Below are 19,509 nucleotides of genomic sequence, written 5' to 3'. Positions count from 1 at the left end.
GGGCGCTGGTTCAGATGTGCAGACCTACAGAACCAGCCTGACCTTCCCCATGGTCGACCCATCTGGTTTTGGCCTCTTGCCTGCCTCCTGCACCTTACACTCTCTTGTATAATTACTGCCTCCTGCCCTAGCCTTGGCTCATCCTGGCCGTTCTTAGCTCATCATTTGTACTAGCCATTTATTTGCTGTGTAACAAATCACTCCAAAACTTAAGTGGCTTAAAACAACAAATATTTATTATCTCACACAGACTCTGTGTGACCGTCAAGAATCTGGGAGCGGGCTCCCCCAGTGGCGTTGGCTCAGGGTCTCCCATTAGGTTACAGTCAAGCTGTCCACTGAGGCAGCAGTGGTCTAAGGCTTGTCTGGGCCTGGAGAATCTGCTTCCGTGCTCACTTATGTAGCTGTTGGCAGGCTTCACCACATGGGCCTCTCTGTAGGGCTCTTCAATGGGACATCTGACTTCCCCCTAAACAAGCGGTCTAAGGGAGGAAGGGAGAGCCCAAGATAGCAGCCTCAATCTTTTACAACCTAATCTCGAAAGTGATAGATCGTCACCTCGGCTATATTTTATTGGTCACACGGCTGACCCTGATACAGTGGGGGAGGGGACTATGCAAGGCTGTGAAAACTGGGGGGACAGGGATCATTAGGGGCCATATTGGGAGCTGGCTACCACATCTGGCCCTTGCCCCAGTGTGAGCCAGTTTAACTAAAGTGCATCCTTCTTCCAAAGTTTCACCTTGGGTTTTTCAAGCTGCTTATTGTGCTTGTAAAGGTTGTCTGTAAGCTGTTCCTTCCTATGATGAGGTATTGAAACAAGATTTGGTTGTTCTAGTCTTCATTCCATAAAGATGTAGTTAGTACCTCCTCTGTGCTAGGCACTGGGCCAAACGCCCTTGTACCTCACCAAGAGAATACATAGGACCTTCTTGGTTTTTACTGAAGAGTAAAATCAAGGGAAATTTCCAGCTAAGAAGGATGAAAATGGATGTAGAGCCATCAGAAAGACATGGCTAATGATAGCGAACATCTCCTAAGCTCTTGCTATGGGTCAGGCATTGTACCAAATGCTTTGTAAACACTGTGCCCCTTCCTCTCCATCCACATCTTTGTTATGTCCACCATGTAGATGGGGAAACTGAAGCTTAGAGGCTGGCCCCAGGGGCACAGCCCAGGCCTGGTCTGACTGACAGAAGGGCCTGGGCCTCCAGCCAGGCCTCTGATGGGTCTGCTCTGGCTCAGCAAGGCCGATGAGAAAAAGGAGACTACAAGAGTCTCCTAGGAACAAAAGAAAAGAAACGCATCCCAAACTGAAGGATTATAACCACAGAAATGTATTCTCTTGCCATTCTGGAGGCCAGAGTCTGACATCAAGGTGTCAGCAGGGCCATGCTTTCTGAGGCTCTAGGAAAGGACCCTTCCTTGCTCCTCCTAGCTTCTGGGGTTGCTGGCAATCCCTAGAGTCCTTGGCTTGCAGCCACGTCCCTCCAACCCCGCCTTCGTTGTCACATGGCATCCCCCCTGTGTGTCTGTGACCTCAGATCATCTTTGCTTTGCCTGTGTCTGCCTCCAGTGTCCCTCTTCTTATAAGCACGTCACTCATGGATTAGGGCCCACTCAAATCCACTGTGACCTCATCTGAACTTGCTTGCATCTGCAAAGACCCTATTTCCAACCAAGGCCGCCTGCTGAGGTCCCCGGTGGACATAAATTTTGGGGGGACACTGCTCAACCCAGGGCAAAGACCATCAGAGCTGTGAGCAGCCCTGAAAAAAAACCTGAAGGGAGTAACCCATATGTGTGGATTGGGGGGAGGGGTCTTCCTGGCCACTCTGGGGACAGAAAAGAGGAGACAGAAAGAAACTGACCCTAATGAAAGAAGACGCTAATTCACAAACAATTTTTTCCCAGCTCATTCTGAATGCTAGGCTTTGTTGTTTGCCTGCTGGGGTGTGGGGACTCTTTTGGTATTTTTTTTAAAGATTTATCTATTTATTAGAGAGAGAGGCAGAAAGGATGCAAGTGGGGGGAGGGGCAAAGGGAAAGGGGAAGCAGACTCCCTGGGGAGCAGGGAGCCCCATGCAGCTGATCTCATGACACTGAGGTCCTGACCTGAGCTGAGACCAACTGTCCAATGCTTAACCAACTGAGCCACCCAGGCACCCTGGCTCTTTTCGTATTTATCATTATGTGAACTCATATATGTTTAGTTGTTTTATTCAGCACGCCTGGTTTATAGGGAAAAAGGAAATGAAATCTTGTGGTTGCTTTTGGATTGCAAGAGAAGGCCCCTGTTCAGATATGCCAGCAACTTTGTAGAGGACAGTGTACACAAGTATATGACAGGGAGAAGCATGGAAGTGAGTTAAAAGTCTCTTTTTGTTTCCGAAAACCTAAGTGAAATTCACCCTGTGTAACAGGCCCTGTGACCTGGGATATGCCCTTTCATCTTATACCCACCAGCCAGCACCAAAGGGTAGTTTCTTGAAGGGCAAGAGATAATCCTAAAACATATATATATTTTTAATAACACACTAGGCCTTAGCACCCATGAGAATATTTAAAACAATTCTGAGCTATTTACGTTTTCAGCCATAGCCGTTTCTTGGCATAACAGCATCCATAAATTTACTGCCCAGTGTAGAACAATAAATTTATCCTTAACAATCCAGCTCACAATCTACAAGGATGTCCCCTGGTTGTAATATATTTCAGGATAGGGTGGACACACTTGGTTTTCTGCTCTCAGGCTTCTTCAGGTCTTCTGGACTTCAGCAATGCCTCCCTTCCATCCTGCTTTTCCAGACGGGAGTTGGGTCCTCGAGGGGTCAGCTACTCCCTTTCCCGCCTCATCGATGCCCTGAATCAGTATTTGCTCTTCTCAGAGTATGCTCCAGTACTGTCATCAGTCAGCCCCTGGCCTCCATTGCTTATTCAGCTAGAAATTCCCGGGCACGTCCCCGGGCTCAGTTCAGGTCCACCTGAGCTCCTCCCCTGGGCTTGTGATCCCACGTTAGTACTCTTGGTGCTCACTCATCACCCCACAGCCAAGACCCACTGAGATCCGCCTTGTCAGTGTCTCAGCTGCCAAATTCCCCATCAATGTCCATTCTTTTTTTCAGGGATCACTGTTTTCATTTACAGTAAAAATCCAGGTGTCTAATAGCTTTAAGGTTTTGTTTGTTGATTGTTTGTTTATATTTTTGTTGTTATTTTGTTTTGTCACTCATGGCCTCTTTCTGCTTTGCAAGAGATCAGAACCCAGATGTGAAATCTTGGAGCATATGGTAGATTGAATCATTGCTTGCAATTCTTCATGCCCTCCCTGTATCAAAATTCTATATCATTGCCCTTTATTTGATGACTTTCAAGTACCTCCCATTATGGTGGGTGGAGTCTTCTCTCCCCCACCCCCATCCCATGAATGTTAGCCTTGGGCATGTCACTTGCCTTATCCAAAGAAATATGGGCAGAAGTGACGTTAAACCACTTCCAGGCTGAGGCCTCAAGAGACATTATTTCCTCTGGTATCTTTTGCATTCTTGTGATCTGTCAGGAATAGAGCTTTTTCCCCCAAGTATCCTCTTCAGCCTGGGCCCCATTACAAACACATATGAAGCAGATCTGAACCCCACCCACAGCCTAGAGTAGAGCTACCCCCGCAACCCCACAGACTGTGAGAAAAATAAATAACGTTGTTTGCCAGTGAGTTTAGGGTGATGTGTTACACAGCATTGCAGTGGTAGCTAATACAGGTCAATTCACTTGACTTCTCTGCACATTCATTTCCTCATCTGTAAAATGAGGCCACTGGATTATAATCAAGATACTCCACCTCTTTTCTACCCCTATGCTACTGAGGTCTCTGGAACACACCCAACAGTAATAGAGATTAAACATACCAGAGTCAAATATTACAAATCACTAAAGAAAGAGAAGGATGGGGAGATGTTAATTCCATTTAGGAGTGGCCTCGGAGAGTCATTTCAGTGGCGCTGAAGGGTAAATGGGAGATGAGAATGTAAGAAAGTGTGGCCTCTTGGCTGGAAAGAGAAGGATGGGTGGAATGGCAGCTGAGTGGAGCACACAGACAAAGAAGAGGTGGTTAGTTGATTAGCTGGTGGGCTGGCTGGCTTATGTGGATGTTTTAAGACGAGAGGGATTAGACTCTTCAAAGGAATATTTACGCTGTCATAGTGAAGGGGTAATGAAGGTAAGGGCTGAGACAGGAGTATGCAGGAAAGGAAAGGTCTGGTCTATGAGAGAGAGTAAAGGAAGCCTTACCAGGATTTACGTACTGATTTGATATGCCTCATTTACACTTCCAGTTCTCAAACCCATGGGCGAGGAATGTGTCAACCAATGAAACAGTGACCAAATGGCAAACAGAATTGTGTAGTTACTGTTCAAATTGGAGGAGAAATGTAAATTTTGTCATAGGAAAATTTTACATTTTCCTGGAAAGTGAATTGGGTTTTAAAGCATGATTTATAAAGCACTTTTCAAGAAACAGATTTTCCTTTCTTTTTAAACACCTACAACAGTGTGAGGTACATACTGCCATCAATAGGCTAATAATAATATATGTGGATGTAAGATTTATCGATCACAATGTACTCCTACTCCCTTTTAAGGAGACAAGAGAAGGATGGTTCTGTCTCCACTTTATCATTGGAAACTGAAGCTCAGGAAGGCAGCTGACATCTCAGACCTTCTTCTTGAAGGAGAAGTCCATCTCTTCTCCATTGCCTTCCTTCCCAGTTGCTTCTAAGCCCACTGCATTTTCTGGCTCCTGTCCCCACCACTCCATCAGTGACCATCTCCAACAGCACCTAAGACTTCTTAGTCGCTAAATCCAACAAATATTTTGCAACCTCATCTTACTTGTTCAAGGTCAAAAAGCAGCCTGGTGATGTAAGCCCAAGATTAGTCAAAACAAGGCCACTTGTTTGAAATACAGCTCTCCTCACTTTTCACTTCAATGCATTCCTGAAGAGCATGGGAGAATCCCGAATGGTGTTAAAATTAATTAATAAGGACTGAAATTGAAAACAAAATCGTGAGCTATCTCGCCCGGATCTACATCATTATTGTTGAGTGTAAGCCTGCAGCGATCAGATAATAACTAGCTATCACTAATCCAACGGTACTGGGCCTGGCCAGTCTACTCCATGTCTTAACTCATTGACTCTTCCAAACGCACTGGGAGGCAAGCATGGTTACTGTCCCTATTTTATAAATGGGGACACTGAGATGCAGAGACCTTACCAACTTGCTTAAGTTTGCAAGGCTAGCCAGGGTTTGAATCCAGGCAATCTGGTTCCAAAGCTCACGCTCTGGACCATTGCACAAGTGCAGAAAGGCAGCCAAAAGTGAAGTGGGTTTTAGTGAGTTTTCAAAGACAGTGTTGAAGAACCGACACACTGCTCAAGTGCTTGAGGGTCCTTGGCTTTCCCAGATGGGTGCCACGGTCACCTTTGCACGGTGATTTTGTTGAGCAACGCTTCCCTTATCAATAGTGCGGGAGATGAACTTCACCCACAGCCCAGGCTTGCCTGAATTATAAAGAGAGAATGTTTTACCAAGATCCAGAGTTCAGGTCATGACATTTTGTTATATAACAAATGAGAGTGGTAGCTGGTTGCAGTGGTATGCAGCCAGAAATGAATGGAAATTCTCTATGATGATATTCCTGGCAGCAAAGAACAACTAGCATGTATTGGGAATCCCTATATGCCAAACCCACGCCACACAGAATTCTATATATATTATCTCTCAATTCGGTTTGGCTCAACAAGAAATTGAGTGTCTATTTACCCAGTAGAAGTGTACTAAGTGACCCAGGCACAATGCTGGGCACTTGAGATGGAAGGTGTGTAAGGCCAAGTCCTGCCTTTGGGGAGCTCACCTTAGATAAGTGGAAAGAAAGCGAGAGAAGGGACCAGATGCAGCGGGGCCAGGAGCACAGGGAATGCAGAGGCTCTCACCTGCACCAAGGTGGGGAGGGTACCCCAATAGAAGGAAGGAAATGGGTGGTAAACAGCATGGAGTCTGGAAGGAACTGTGAGCACCAGAGAGGAGAGTGTCAGGCGAGAAGCCATGGGAGCTGAACATGCAGAGGGGGAAGGGACCAGGTCAGAGAGGGGGCTGGGGTGGCAGTAGGCCAGGGAGACTTCATTCCCTAGGCAGGAGGGCGCCATGGAAGGGTTTTCTGCAGAACAATGGTGAGCTCCTGTGGTGTGATTCTGGCTGCAGAGTTGCAGGACAAAGTTGAGGGACACAGGCAGGAGGCAGGGAAACCAGTTGGGAGGCCATTGCCAGCCAAGGGATGCTCTTGAAATCCTGGCCTACAGTAGTAAAAGAGCAGAGAGGGAGGAAAGAACAATTCAAGGACCACTTAGGAAACAAGACTGGCAAGACTGTGGTTGGGCTGGCCCTTAGGGGTGAGTGAGAGCAGGCCTAGGTGGCCAGGCGGCAAAGTGCCATATGCCGAGAGGTAGGGACTCTCAGCCCCCTCTTATTAATGAGGAAACTAGCAAGGATGGAGGGACTTTTTCTGGTGGAAAAAGTGTATCTGTCCTAAACTGTAAAGGCCTAGCTGATTTCCACGGTGCCATATTTCTCCTGAGAATTTCCCAGTTACCTTCCTTTATCATCCCTTTTGTCATGAGATGATGCTCCCAATTTTGGAAATGTATAAACTGACTATGCTTTACAATGCTTATAGCCTGGGTTCCCCAGATGTCTATTGATTTGCGAAGGTAGGAAGGGGACACATGAGATATTTTCAATGTTTCGAAGAGTCTAATGTAAATCGCGCAGTTATTGACAGTAAGATGGTGCAGGTTAACGAAAATGTCAAGTTTCTTTGCTTTGGAGTGGAATTATAACTTGGTACGCTAATGCTGGTTATCTCATTGATCAGCTATTCTCATTGGCAGAGCTTCTATCATTGTCTTAGAATGATTAAAATGGGAAAATCAACCAATCATTACTTAAATATGCATTGTTATTTAGACAATGGGACCTGCGGGGAAATAATATAAACAGTGGACGTTGGTAAAGAGTTTAGATAGCATTGCTTCAAACTGCGGGGATTAGTGTTCAATAGAACAGTGAAAGAGGAGGTGTTTGTCCTTTGATGCCTCTCTTCTGAGGGCTGGATGCCTCCTGTTCCCCTACACTATTGTCAGGGTACCCTGCTCAGACCCCAAGAGCTCTATGAGCCCCCATACGCCACCTCTTCATGGCTGTGTCCTGTATTCTGTCCTGTCCTCTGCTTTTGCTTCGGAGCCCTGCTCTTCAATTTCTCGTGTGACAATTACTTTATCCATCTGCATTCATGAGAATGTGATCCACTGCACATCAATGAGGGAGAACCAGCACACTGCCTTGAAAACCTTCAGCATTCAATGAGCGTGTGAACTAAGAAGTCATTTATTTACACTTTCAGTGAGCCATGTGCAAGGCACTCTGCTAGGTGTTGGCAATACGGGGCCACTAGCGTGCAAGCAAGTCAGAGGGAGATTGATCCTGCCATCCCCGGGGCTCACATGCCCACACGTGCATCCCAGTGACCCGAGGCATGGTGACGGTCATTGACGTTTATTGAGCAGCTACTGTGCACAAGGCACTCACTGGCTTAAGATTCAGCCCTGCGCTCAGGGGCTTAGAGTCAGGCTAGGAAGATAGGACACATGCATACACAATAAGATAATACGGTAAATATCAAGACGGCTATAGACACAGGGGGGCACTACGGAAGTTCAAGGTGGGCAGGGCTCCTGAGGGCTGGCTTGGTTAAGGTCCCCTTCAAGAAGAACGACATTTGGTACGGTTTGGAAGGATGGCTAGGATTTAAGCAGAGAGAGGACATTCAGACAGCAGGGACTGTGATGAGTGAACAAGAGTAGAGAGAAGAACGGGCATATTGTGTGCAGGCAGGAGGGAAATGCGGGGGAGGATTTGAGGGCACCTTTATGTTGACATGTGGGGGCAGAGGCTGGTTTTCGTGCACAGCACTGGCTCTCCCCAGGGTGTCTATGAGTGGTGCTCAGAAAAGAGGGTTTTGGTTGAAGCCACTATTTGTTGAGGTTGACTTTGCATTCAGGGCATCTCTGACACCTTTTTTCCAGACACCTTTGAGCAAAGAAAGGGCCATCCTCCTTCTGGGACCATGTTCAGGAATTGCTGTCCACTAAGGCGAAACCTAAGACATACCTTTGCAAGGACATATGGAAGTTGAGGATGGCTCGGCAGTGTGGCCCTGTGCCAGACTCTGCCAGGAGACCAAAGACAGCCGAGAGCCCAGGGCTCTGGCATCTCCCCACTCAGCCAACACTCCACCCCAGAGAAATTGTGCAACATCACATATTTCTGGCAAACCAGGAATGAGGTGGCTCTTAATGGAAGCACCAATGCACAGCAGCATGAACAACTGTCCCCTGTCCCTTCTCTTTCCAAAGTTCTGTCCCCATGTTCAGGTATACATTATACATATAAATCCCTGCAATACTGCTCAGGTTCCTAAAGACAGGACACTTACCCTCAGTGGCAAATGGCAGCCTATGAAGATGGCTGTTATTATGCATCCAGGGGTGGAGGGAAGGGTTCATTCAGTAACTTTATTTCTGGAAGAGCCACTGTTCTCCCGGGGCAAGCAGCACCAAGCATATCCTCAAGCATCGCAGTAAGGGCGCTAACATTAATCTGATTATTTGCTTTGTCTATAGAATGAATGAGATTCTTCTTTCATCTCTGCCCAAAGAGTAGATGCTACAAGAAGTCTGAACTCCTCGCAAGATAGGAGGAAGGATGACCACAAGTATTAATATTATTGCTGTTGTTTTCTTTAAAACCAAACAAACCAAAAAGCTAAGAACAATGCATATGCCCCATGAGTGTGGCCCCTCCACAGAATCCCTGGGCTTCCTGGTTCAAAAACCTCTTGAGTGAACAACAAGGAGGCTTATTGTTTTATAATCACATTTTATTTTGAGTCAAAAATAATATTGCCCAGTCTCATCGCTTACTCGTCAAAATTTGGACTGTTTTAAAAAAATCAATTCATTCTCAAAAAGATAACAATTGGTGGCCTTGAGGCTGTCAAAAGACTGCCTCTAGACACCAAGAACCACTCCTAAAGAAAAGTGCTAAGAATGTGTTTTCTGATAGCGGCATATCTGCAGCAAAGGTTTAGCCTATCAGGAAAATGCCTCTGAGGGTCATAAAATTCATTTGGCTGTATAAGTTCTGGTGTGTATGCTAAAATAATCAGTCATGTTACTTTATAGTCACGCCTCGTACTCTCATTCTGGAAAATCAATAAAGTGAGGGGAAGGCTAGGGATATTGTGTATAACTATTTAAAAGAGAGAAAACAAAAAAATAATATTCTGTGAAAATGGTCCTTGAGGAAGCACAGACCTAGTTTTCCTAAGCAGGTTCAATTTTATCTCCAAGCTCATCACTGAGTTATTAAACCAAAGTGCCCATCATATCCTAAAGAAAAAGTACAAAAAATTAAAAAGGGAACTAGCGCACATCCTTCTCTAGATGCTCTGGGGCACTGGAAATTGTCCATGGCCTTTAAGATGTATTTCTAAAATGTGTCCATTATTCACACCCTTAATGTTTTGTTCCACCAAATGTTACAAACCCTGACATTGTGACACTTCCTCCCCCGAAATTTTCTCCCTCCTTTCCTCTGCCACGTAAATTCTTCCTTATATTTCCTGCCCCAACCCCAGACCCTTCTGCTTCCCAAAGCCACCTCTGAAAAGCTGGCGACCCAGAAATTCTGAGGAGCAATGGCTGGAAGGCAAGAATAGAGTCGTGCAGGAAGCCATAATGAGGCCCCAAAAAGCTGCTTTGTGAGAGTGTTTCCCAGCTCCTGGGACACTGTCTCCTCTCCCCTGGAACCACTGCTGAGGATGAGTAGGGTGTCCGGGCAGAAGAGGGAGCAGTTCCTAGTGGACCACTTGAATTTCATCTGACTTGCTTTTCACCAGCAATGGCTGGTTCCATACAGACTGGCCCCTGCACAGAGTCTAGATCCAGAAGGCACTCAGTGGACACGTGGTCCAAGCACCCACACCATGCAGGAAGTGCTTTGGTGGCATTCCCAGTGGATGTGGAGGGATGCTCACCACCTCCCAGGGCAGCATTCCTGCCATTGTCAGACAGCAGGGGTTATTCGTTTACTTCAGTGTTGAACTGGAACCAACCTGCACATTGGCCCTCCTTTACCCTCTAGACTCTACACCCTCCATGCCCTGAAGTAACCATCATCAACCCTCGAGCCTCAAAGCTTGCAAAAGGATCTTCCGCATGTTTTATTCCTCTGTTCCACAGCCCCTCTGTTTCCACCAGGCCACGCAGCCGCCTGACCACCACCAACATGTCTGACCACTCTTTTCAAGGGAATGTCTCAGCTGGTCGAGACCGCCCTTCTCACTATGGCCATACACTGCATTTCTTAATACAGTAAGCTCAGGAAAAACTGGGTTAAATAAAGTTAAACAGATTTCTTTACTGCAGAACATTATGGACCTTTGATATGCTATTTATCTCAAGAAGGCTTGCCTTCTATTTAATGTCCCAAACATTTTTAGGAACAGAACTTGGGAAATGGTGGCCAACCTGATCTTCAAATACCCTCATTTTGCAGCTAGACACCTCTCCCTCTCCTTCTGATTATACCAGGGAACACCTATGTGGCTTCCTTGCTCTGACAAACTCAAGAGGTCTCAGCTGGGCTCTATACCAGCCCAGTGGTGTTTGTTTGTTTGTTTGTTTTAGCTTATGGAGGTATGATTGACAAATGAAAATTGTATATATTTAATGTATACAACTTGGGGTGTTTGAGATAAGTATACCTCGTATAATGATTACCACAATTAAGCTAACTAACATATCCATCACCTCACATAGTTACCATTTGTGGGGGTGAGAACACTTAAGATTACCCTCTTAGCAAATTTCACGTATTCGACATTATTACTAACTACAGTTGCCACGCTGTACATTAGATATCTAGAGCTTGTTTATCTTATAACAGAAGGTTTGTACCCTCTGACCAACATCTCCCCATGCCCCCCACTCTCCAGCCCCTGGCAACCACCATTCTACTCGCTACTTCTGTGAGTCAACTCTTTAGATTCCACATCTATGTGAGATCATGCCATATTTGTCTTTCTATGCCTGGCTTATTTCATGTAGCATAATGCCCTCCAAGTTCATCCACGTTGCCATAAATGGCAGGTTTCCTTCTTTTTTAAAAGCTGAATAATATAGTATTGTCCATATAGACCCACAATTTATCCATTCATGGGACAATAACATTTAAGTTGTTTCCATCTTTTGGCTATTGTGAATAATGCTGCAACAAACACAGGAGTGCAGATATCCTTTCAAGATGCTGATTTCATTTCCTTTGGATATATACTCAGGAGTGGGCGTGCTAGATCATGTGGTAGTTCTATTTTTAGTTTTTTGAGGAACTTGCCTACTGTTTTCATAGTGGCTGCACCAATGTATGTTCTTACCAACAGTGCACGAGAGCTCCCTTTTCTCCACATCCTTGCCAACTCTTGTCATCTCTTGTCTTCTTGATGATCATCATTCTAACAAGTGTGAGGTGATTGCTCTTGGCTTGGCTTTGCATTTCCGTGATAGTTAGTGATGTTAATCACTTTTTCCTATACCTGTTAACCATTAGTATGTCTTCCCTGAAAAAATGTGTCTCGGGGCGCCTGGGTGGCTCAGTAGTTATGTGTCTGCCTTTGGCTCAGGTCATGATCCCAGGCTCCTGGGATCGAGCCCCGCATCGGGCTCCCATCGGGCTCCCTGCTCGGCGGGAGGCCTGCTTCTCCCTCTCCCATTCCCCCTGCTTGTGTTCCTTCTCTCACTGTGTCTCTCTCTCTGTGTCGAATAAATACATAAAATCTTTAAAAAAAAAAAGTCTCTTGAGTTCCTTTGCCCATTTTTTGATCGGGTTATTTTGGTTTGGTTTTGTTGCTATTGAGTTGTGTGAGTTCCTTATATATTTTGGTTATTAACCCTTTCTAAGATATACAGTTTGCAAATATTTTCGCCCATTCTGTAGGTTGTCTTTTCACTTTGTTGATTGTTTTCCTTGTTGTGCAAAAGCTTTCTAGTTGGATGTGGTCTTACTTGTTTATTTCTGCTTTCGTTGCTTGTGCTTTTAGTATCATATCCAAAAAAATCATTGCCAAGACCAATATCAAAAGGCTATCCCCTATGTTTTCTTTTAGGAGTGTTACAGTGTCAGGTATTACATTTAAGTTGTTAATCCATTTTGAGCTATTTTTTGCATATGGTATAAGGTAAGGGTCCAGTTTCATTCTTTTGCATGTTATTATCCAGTTTCCCCCACCATCGTTTATTGAAGAGACTATCCATTTTTCATTGTGTTTTTGGTAGCTTCATCAAAAATTAATTGACCATATATGCATGAGTTTATTTCTGGATGTTTTATTCTATTCCATTGATCTATATGTCTATTTTTATGCCAGAACCATACTATTTTGATTACTATAGCTTTGTCATATAGTTTGAAATCCAGAAGTGTGATGCTTCCAGCTCTGTTCTTCTTTCTCAAGATTGCTTTTGTGGCTCCATAAAAATGTCAGGATTTTTTTCCTATTTCTATGGAAAATGCTATTGGAATTTTGATAGGGATTACATTGAATCTATAGATTACTCTGGGTTGTAGGGACATTTTAACAATATTAATTCTTCTGATCCATGAACACGGGTATCTTTCCATTTATTCGTATCTTTTTCAGTTTCTTTCATCAATGTCATAATTTTCAGTGTGCAGATCTTTTACCTGCATGGTTAAATTTATTCCTAAGTATTTTATTCTTTTTGATGCTATTGTAACTGGGATTATTTTCTTTATTTCTTTTCACATAGTTTGTTGCTAGTATAAAGCAATGTAACTGATTTTTATATGTTTGATTTTGTATTCTGCAACTTTATGGAATTCATTTATTAGCTCTAGCAGCTTTTTAATGGAGTCTTTAGCATTTTCTATACACAAGATCATGTCATCTACAAACAGTTTTACTTTTTTCTTTCCAATTTGGATGCTTATTATTTCTTTTTCTTGCCTAATTGCTCTGGCTAAGACTTCTGGCTTTATATTGAATAGCAGTGGTAAGAGTGGGCATCCTTGTCTTATTCTGATCCTAGAGAAAAAATTTTTCATCTTTTCACTGTCAAGTATAAAGTTATCTGTGGGCTTTGTCATATGCAATCTTTATCATACTGAGTTATATTCCTTTTATATCTAATCCACTGAGAATTTTTATCAGGAAAGGAAGTTGAATTTTGTCAAGTGCTTTTTCTGCATCTATTGAGATGATTATATGTTTTTTTGCTCCATTCTATTAGTGCAGTGTATCATGCTGAGTGATTGGTGGATATTAAGCCTTCCTTGCCTCCCAGAAAGCAATGGTTTCTTTTGAATATAGTCTAGGACTAGATTATCTAGATTGCTAGACACGGTCTGGGCTTAGAATTAGTCTTCCCGTATGTACAGCAAGCTCTCTGAGAAAGACACTTCCAGGTACAGTGATTTTCATTATAGTCATATGTCTTAATAATCACCAATAACACTTTATTGGTCTTAACCAATCTTAGCCTGGTGTTAGAATGAGACTTGATCAGAGCCCTAAAGCAGCCTGATTCCTATTTTAACAACCAGTTGATTCATACCCTCTGAGTCTTAGGCTCCTGACCTTTAAATGCAGCCTGGCATTAAAAGCTCTTGCATCTTTCCAAGACAGCAGTTCTCAACTTCCAGTGTATTCATATATTTACCTTCTTTGACTGTTTAGCTACCTAATGGAGTGCTTTTTGCACTGCCTCATTAGCCAAGAAGCTCTACCATTACTCCGAATTCCCTTTGTACATTCTACTCTATTGGTAGAAATAATGAGATTATAGTCCTGAAAATGCCACACCCAAAGCATAAAACTGGTTTCCTCTTCACTAGTAGAGAAGAGCAACTTCCCCCTCTTTTTAATAAAGTTTCTCTCTTTTTTTATTTTGTACTTTTTGCTCAGTAATTCATACTCATGAAATAAATGTGGAAGCTGTCAAAAGACTAAAAAAAGAAATAAAAATCATCCGTAATCCCACCAAGGAAGAAAAACTGTTAATATTTGGGCCACTTCCTTATACTCTTTTAAAGAATAAAGCAATCTTTGCCAACAGGAATCCAGCTGCCAAGTATTAGGTGTGCTTGAAAGTTTAAATACACTAGAAGTTAAGGTTGCCTCTAGCAATATTGAGTTCATACCACTTATTTCTTGTACATCAAATCTCTTCCAGAAGTAAGACTTTCAAACAATATTACCCAGAAAAAGGAGCTTTGAAAATGTCTTGTCATGTGTGTTAATCACCTTTGTATGTGCTTCACGTACTTCTGGCTAATACATTCTATATGCCTGCTCCATCTCCAGCCCCGGTTGGAGCAGCTCTGATCTCCTGATACCCCATCAACTGTAGATTTAAATAAGTGTTGCTGAAAATTGTGTCAAATGCACCTTGAGGAAAACTATTGCAATATGCTAAGCCTATTTTATAATGGTCTCTTTTTAAATGAAATTGCCTCTTTTGTCTTCTTCTTTCCAAATTCACATATACACGTCACAATTAAGAAGCCTTTCTTAAGTACACGTCATGGTCTCTGTTCTACAAGGTGGCTGGGGCTACAGAAACAGCAAGCCTGCAACAATTTAAAAAGGGGTCACCGAGTTGGTACAAACTGAAAACACAACAGGCTTTCAGGAAAAGGGGTGACTCGAGTAGGCACAACTGTTAAGATCTGTACTGATCTGTGAAGGCTAAGAGAAGAACCAGCAAGAAAAATACCAGCAGAGATCAGAGGCTGGAATTAGTCTTCAGTTAACATTTACTATGCACCTGCACCAATACCACATGCTGGGCATTGGGGGGGTGGGGGGTTGGTGAGAGATATGATAAAAGCAGCACTGAGTGGGGGCTCGTAAGTGCCCTAGACAAACAGGAGAAGCTTCCATGAGGAGATGCCCCTGAACTGAGCACTGAAGGAAAGAGAAGAGGAAGGGAATTCCAAGCATGGAAGGGCAAAGAAAGGACGCATGCAGCAACATGACCACTTTCAGAACAGGATATGGGGTTAGGATGGGGGAGAGGAGTCTGCCAAAAGAGGCAGGAACCGAACCCTAAGTCCTGGGTGCTGGGCTCATGAATGTGTACCTCTCACCTTTACCCCCGTTAAACCAAATGCTAGAAGGACATCTGTGCCATGGATAGAGATTTCTGGAATTGCCATGAGACATGAGACTTCACCCTTCCCTGGCAGGAACTCTCAGGCCAGTTGAGGAGGCAAGAAGCCGTCCTCCTAATTTTACTTTCTCAGAGTTTAGGCTCTCCATGACAATCTTACCTGGCCCAATGGCCAAGATGACTCTCAAAGGAAAGACAAAGGAATTTGAATGGTGAGGACATGCCGCCCTCCACAGTTTCTTCGTAGGAGCAAGATGGCTATGGGGATCTGTCCACCTCCAGCTTTCCCTGAGCACCCCTCTCTCTCCCACAAGTCCTCTCAAAAGAATGAAGCAGGAGGGGAGGCCCGACCTCACTCAAGCAGGAGGCTGTTGTTCAGAGGCTACCTAGAGCCTTGCCTGGAAGAGGAGGGTTGAGAGCCTGAGAATGGTTACCTTGAGCTGGATCAAGGGATAGACCCAGGAGCTCCAGGGCCACGGCCACAGCCACCATCTTCTGCTGCCTGCTCTCCTTCAGCATGATTCCCTCCAGACACCATGCTTACCCCCAGAGCCTCCATGTATCCCCCTGCCTTGGGCATCTGATCCCGACCTCCTGTTTCCTGACCTTGTACCAGAGAGCCTCCACTCCATGCCTGGCATACATTAACAGATCAACAAATATTTTTGAGATAGCACATGGAAGTCCGCTTTCACTTCCTATTTACCACCTCTGCTTCATGCCTTTATCTAATCTCTGTGTCTTTGACCCAGGTTATTAATATGGCCCTGGGAGTGGATTACAGATGCACAGCTGCCTTGCTGAATGGTGCAGTGTTATTGTCGGCGACTTCCTGATCTACACTGATTATAACCATCCGGGCAGGACACATGCCCCTTTCCACAACCAGAGCAATATTAGCATATGCAATTCATTCATTCATTCATCAGACATTTATCGAGGCCATGCTGTAAGTCAGGCACTGGGCTGGGAGCTGAGAACACAGAAATGAAAAAAAAACAAAACAAAGACAGAATCGTGTAGAAAAGTTTCTAGTACCAACATTGATGCTGTGAAACGGTCTGGAGGATTCAGGCGGGACACGCTTTGAGAACCATGGTCAGAACATAGCTATCGATGGGAAAATAGATTCATAATTATATGAAGAAGAAATTTAAAATATACCTGGAGCACTAAAGACTTGTTTTCCTCTGCAGTTAGCTTACATAGATGGCAGTTAATGATGGTGGCCGCCATCTACTGAGCACCTACTGTGTGTCGGCACTGTGGTGTGTACATCCCTGAGCACAGGAACACTTTGAGATGGGTGAATGGGGTGGGGCAGGGAAAGAGAGCTACTCGTGGCTCCTGGTTTTGTATCTGGCTGGTTTCAAGGCAAGATAAGCTACACTGAGAAAAGTTCAAAAGATAATTAAACCAGTTAAAAAGCAAAAACAGCAATGGGACTGAAGCTGAGTTTCAGAGCCAAATTTCCAAGAAGTCATTTCATCATCATAGAACATCAAACGTGAATTCCATTTTCAGCTATGCAAATTCCAAAAGAATAATACCTCACATTTGCCTAATGCTTGATGCTTTTCAAGGTGCTTTCCCAGTTATTAATCTAGGGGAGAATTTATTACCACCGGAAACATAAATTGAAATTCTGTTCAAACTTGAGTTCTCCATTAATTTTTCCACTTTCCCCTCAAAAACTGGAGCCACGTAAATCCAGGTGCTTTGGATCGAGTGGGTGACTATAGTAAGTTTAACCAGCCAGGTGAATATGCATAAATGGAGCATCTTGTGGGCCCTTCCATCTACAGACACGGGCCTTGGGCAGAGCCAAACTTTGAAAAGCCTCCTGTGGAATTAACCAGATAACAGGGAGCTACTCTCAGGTTAAATCTGAGATCCTTTCAGGGTCTCATGCACTCCGTTCATCAGAATCCATTCCTTTCTATCAAATAGCAGAAAACTAGGAAATTAGTTCCACCACTTTGTCCTTAAACCTACAGAAATCCTGACCAGTGGCCTCCTGCAAAGTGGCCCATGTTGCCAGACAGCTCCTACGTCCTTCTTGTTTTTAATGTCATATGAACCGAGAGGCTGAATCCACAGCACATCCACCACAGGGAGTGGGTCTCAGAAAAGCAAGGTGAGAAGATACAACGCATATGAGGAAATAACTTCTCCCCAAACCTTTCCAATATTGTTCTTTTTCCATCTTTCAAACTTAATTATGTGTAGCGTTCTCAGTCACTGAATCACCAGCCTTTCCTGACACCTCGATCTCATGCATTTTAGCAAAAGATTAACCTGGCTGTTTGCTTTTAATTCTGAAGCTGTGTTAATACTCAACTCCCTCTAGATTAGAAGAGAAGAAAAACACACTCCCACATCCCCCGCCCTGGCTCCAGCGAAGCTCCAGGGCTGCTGTTACCGACAATGTCACGGCCATGGGAACTTGCTGGCTGACTTACCATTTCAGGAGGGCCAAGAGGACCACTGAGAGGGCCACTGTCACCATGGGGCCATTCACTTCCAGTTTGAGAAAGCCCAAGACTTCCATTGTTCCTCAGAGTCTCTAGAAGGGCGGTCCTCCAGAGGAAAGAGGGAGGCTGATCCCCCGCCGCTACAGGGACCACGATCTGCAGATGGAAGAAGGATCAGGCAACCAAGACAACAACACGTCAAGGGGGTCCCCAAAGTGTGCTGTCCGTCAGAGTGTCTCCTTATAAAGAGGAAGGAAGAGGAGGGAAAAAACACAGGGTTTCAGCGTAAGGCAATGAATCAGCAACTTTATTTTCTTGAGGACTGCACTGTCAATAAACATTTATGTTAACTTCCCAGGGAATTAGCAGAAGGACTAGTCCCATGTTTGCTGAGACACTAAATGGTTGCAACTACGGATTTCTACTCCGACCAGGAGTCTACAGAGAAAGACTCCCCTTCAAAAAAATAAATTCATAATTCAATGAACATATGGGGTCTGGAGATTCTGAATGTCCCAGAAAAAACTGGGATCAGATATCAGCCTGATGGAAAATGCTGGTGGCACTGAGGACATCCATCCCACAAAGTCCATTGGTTCCTGGGGTCCGAGGGCTCCTTGGTGACCGGCTAATGGAACAGACCAAAGATCTTGCCTTGCGTCAGCATTCTCATCATGGGTTGGAGGATTTCTCCAAAAGTGCGTCCACAGGCTCATGCATGGGTCCTTTGTTCCAGTTCTGAGCTTATCTGACTGAAGAAGACGGAATCATTTTTTGCTTATTAGCGTATTACACTTTTAGTAATAGGGAGGATGTATCAGAGAGTGAGTCATGATATTCATCCATTCATGCAATATATATGGGGGACCAGGCTCTGTGCTGAGCTGACAGTGTTTGAAAAATAGAAGTTGTACCAGGCTCTGGGAAAATGTCTCAGGGGAGAGAAGGACAATAAACAGGTAGACAAATAAATAAGTAATTGCAAGTTGAGAGCCGTACTGTGAAGGTCACGAACGAACACAGGGCTGGGACTAAGAACAACTGGGGAGACCTACTAAGGGAGTGTTGCAGGGGAAATCTGTCTGGAAAGGGAAAGCTTGAAGCTGAGATTCTCTTTTGAAGAGGAGTCCATCGTGTAAAGAGCCATGGGCAAAAAGGGTGACACAGACAGAGAGGCTCTAAGGTGGGAAAGAATTCCCGTGGTGGGAACTGGAAAGAGGCCAGTCCTACTGAAGTAGAGCAGACCAGCTTGGGGAGGCCTCTCTTCCCTAAGAGATGGATACCGTCACCAGAGGCTAGACAGCACAAAACCACAGTGAGAAGCGTGGGCTTCATCCTACGTGCCACTTAGGGTTTTAACATGCTCGTATTTATGTTTGGTAAAAGCATTCTGGCTGTGCGTGGAGAATTTGTTGGAAAGGAGCAAGAGGAAGAGCAGGGAGGCCACTTAGAAGACTATTCATTTGTCCCAAGATGAGCCTGCTTGGATGGAGCAGGGATGGCAGTAGAAAGAAGTAGATGAATTTGAACGATATTTAGGAGTAGACCGCAGAATTTCCCCGTGGATGCGATGTGACAGGGAAGGGGAAGGAGGAAACAAGTCTGACTCCTGGGCTCCTGACTGGAGCTGTGGGTTGATGTATAGAGGTGACATTTACTGAGATGGGGAAGATGGGGTGTTGGTGGGAAAAATCAAGAGTTCAGTTTGGGTCCTGTTTAGTCTGAAATGCCTG

General features: G+C 44.5%; 1 protein-coding gene across 1 annotated transcript in view; it reads right to left on the bottom strand.

The window, feature by feature from the left end:
• TBXAS1 (thromboxane A synthase 1) overlaps positions 1-18,037 on the bottom strand; it is a 149,638-nt gene extending 131,601 nt beyond the window's left edge. Inside the window, exon 1 of the mRNA XM_028106296.2 lies at positions 17,765-18,037. Within this exon, the coding sequence (XP_027962097.1) occupies positions 17,765-17,853 (89 nt within the window). The 5' untranslated portion in view covers positions 17,854-18,037. The remainder of the gene's footprint in view (positions 1-17,764) is intronic.
• Between the last annotated feature and the right edge of the window lie 1,472 nt (positions 18,038-19,509).

The sequence above is a fragment of the Eumetopias jubatus genome, unplaced genomic scaffold, assembly GCF_037043125.1.
Source record: "Eumetopias jubatus isolate StellerSeaLion01/CBP00866 unplaced genomic scaffold, mEumJub1_p1.0 scaffold_14, whole genome shotgun sequence".
NCBI lineage: Eukaryota > Metazoa > Chordata > Mammalia > Carnivora > Otariidae > Eumetopias > Eumetopias jubatus.
This window is presented reverse-complemented; position numbering and strand designations above follow the sequence as displayed.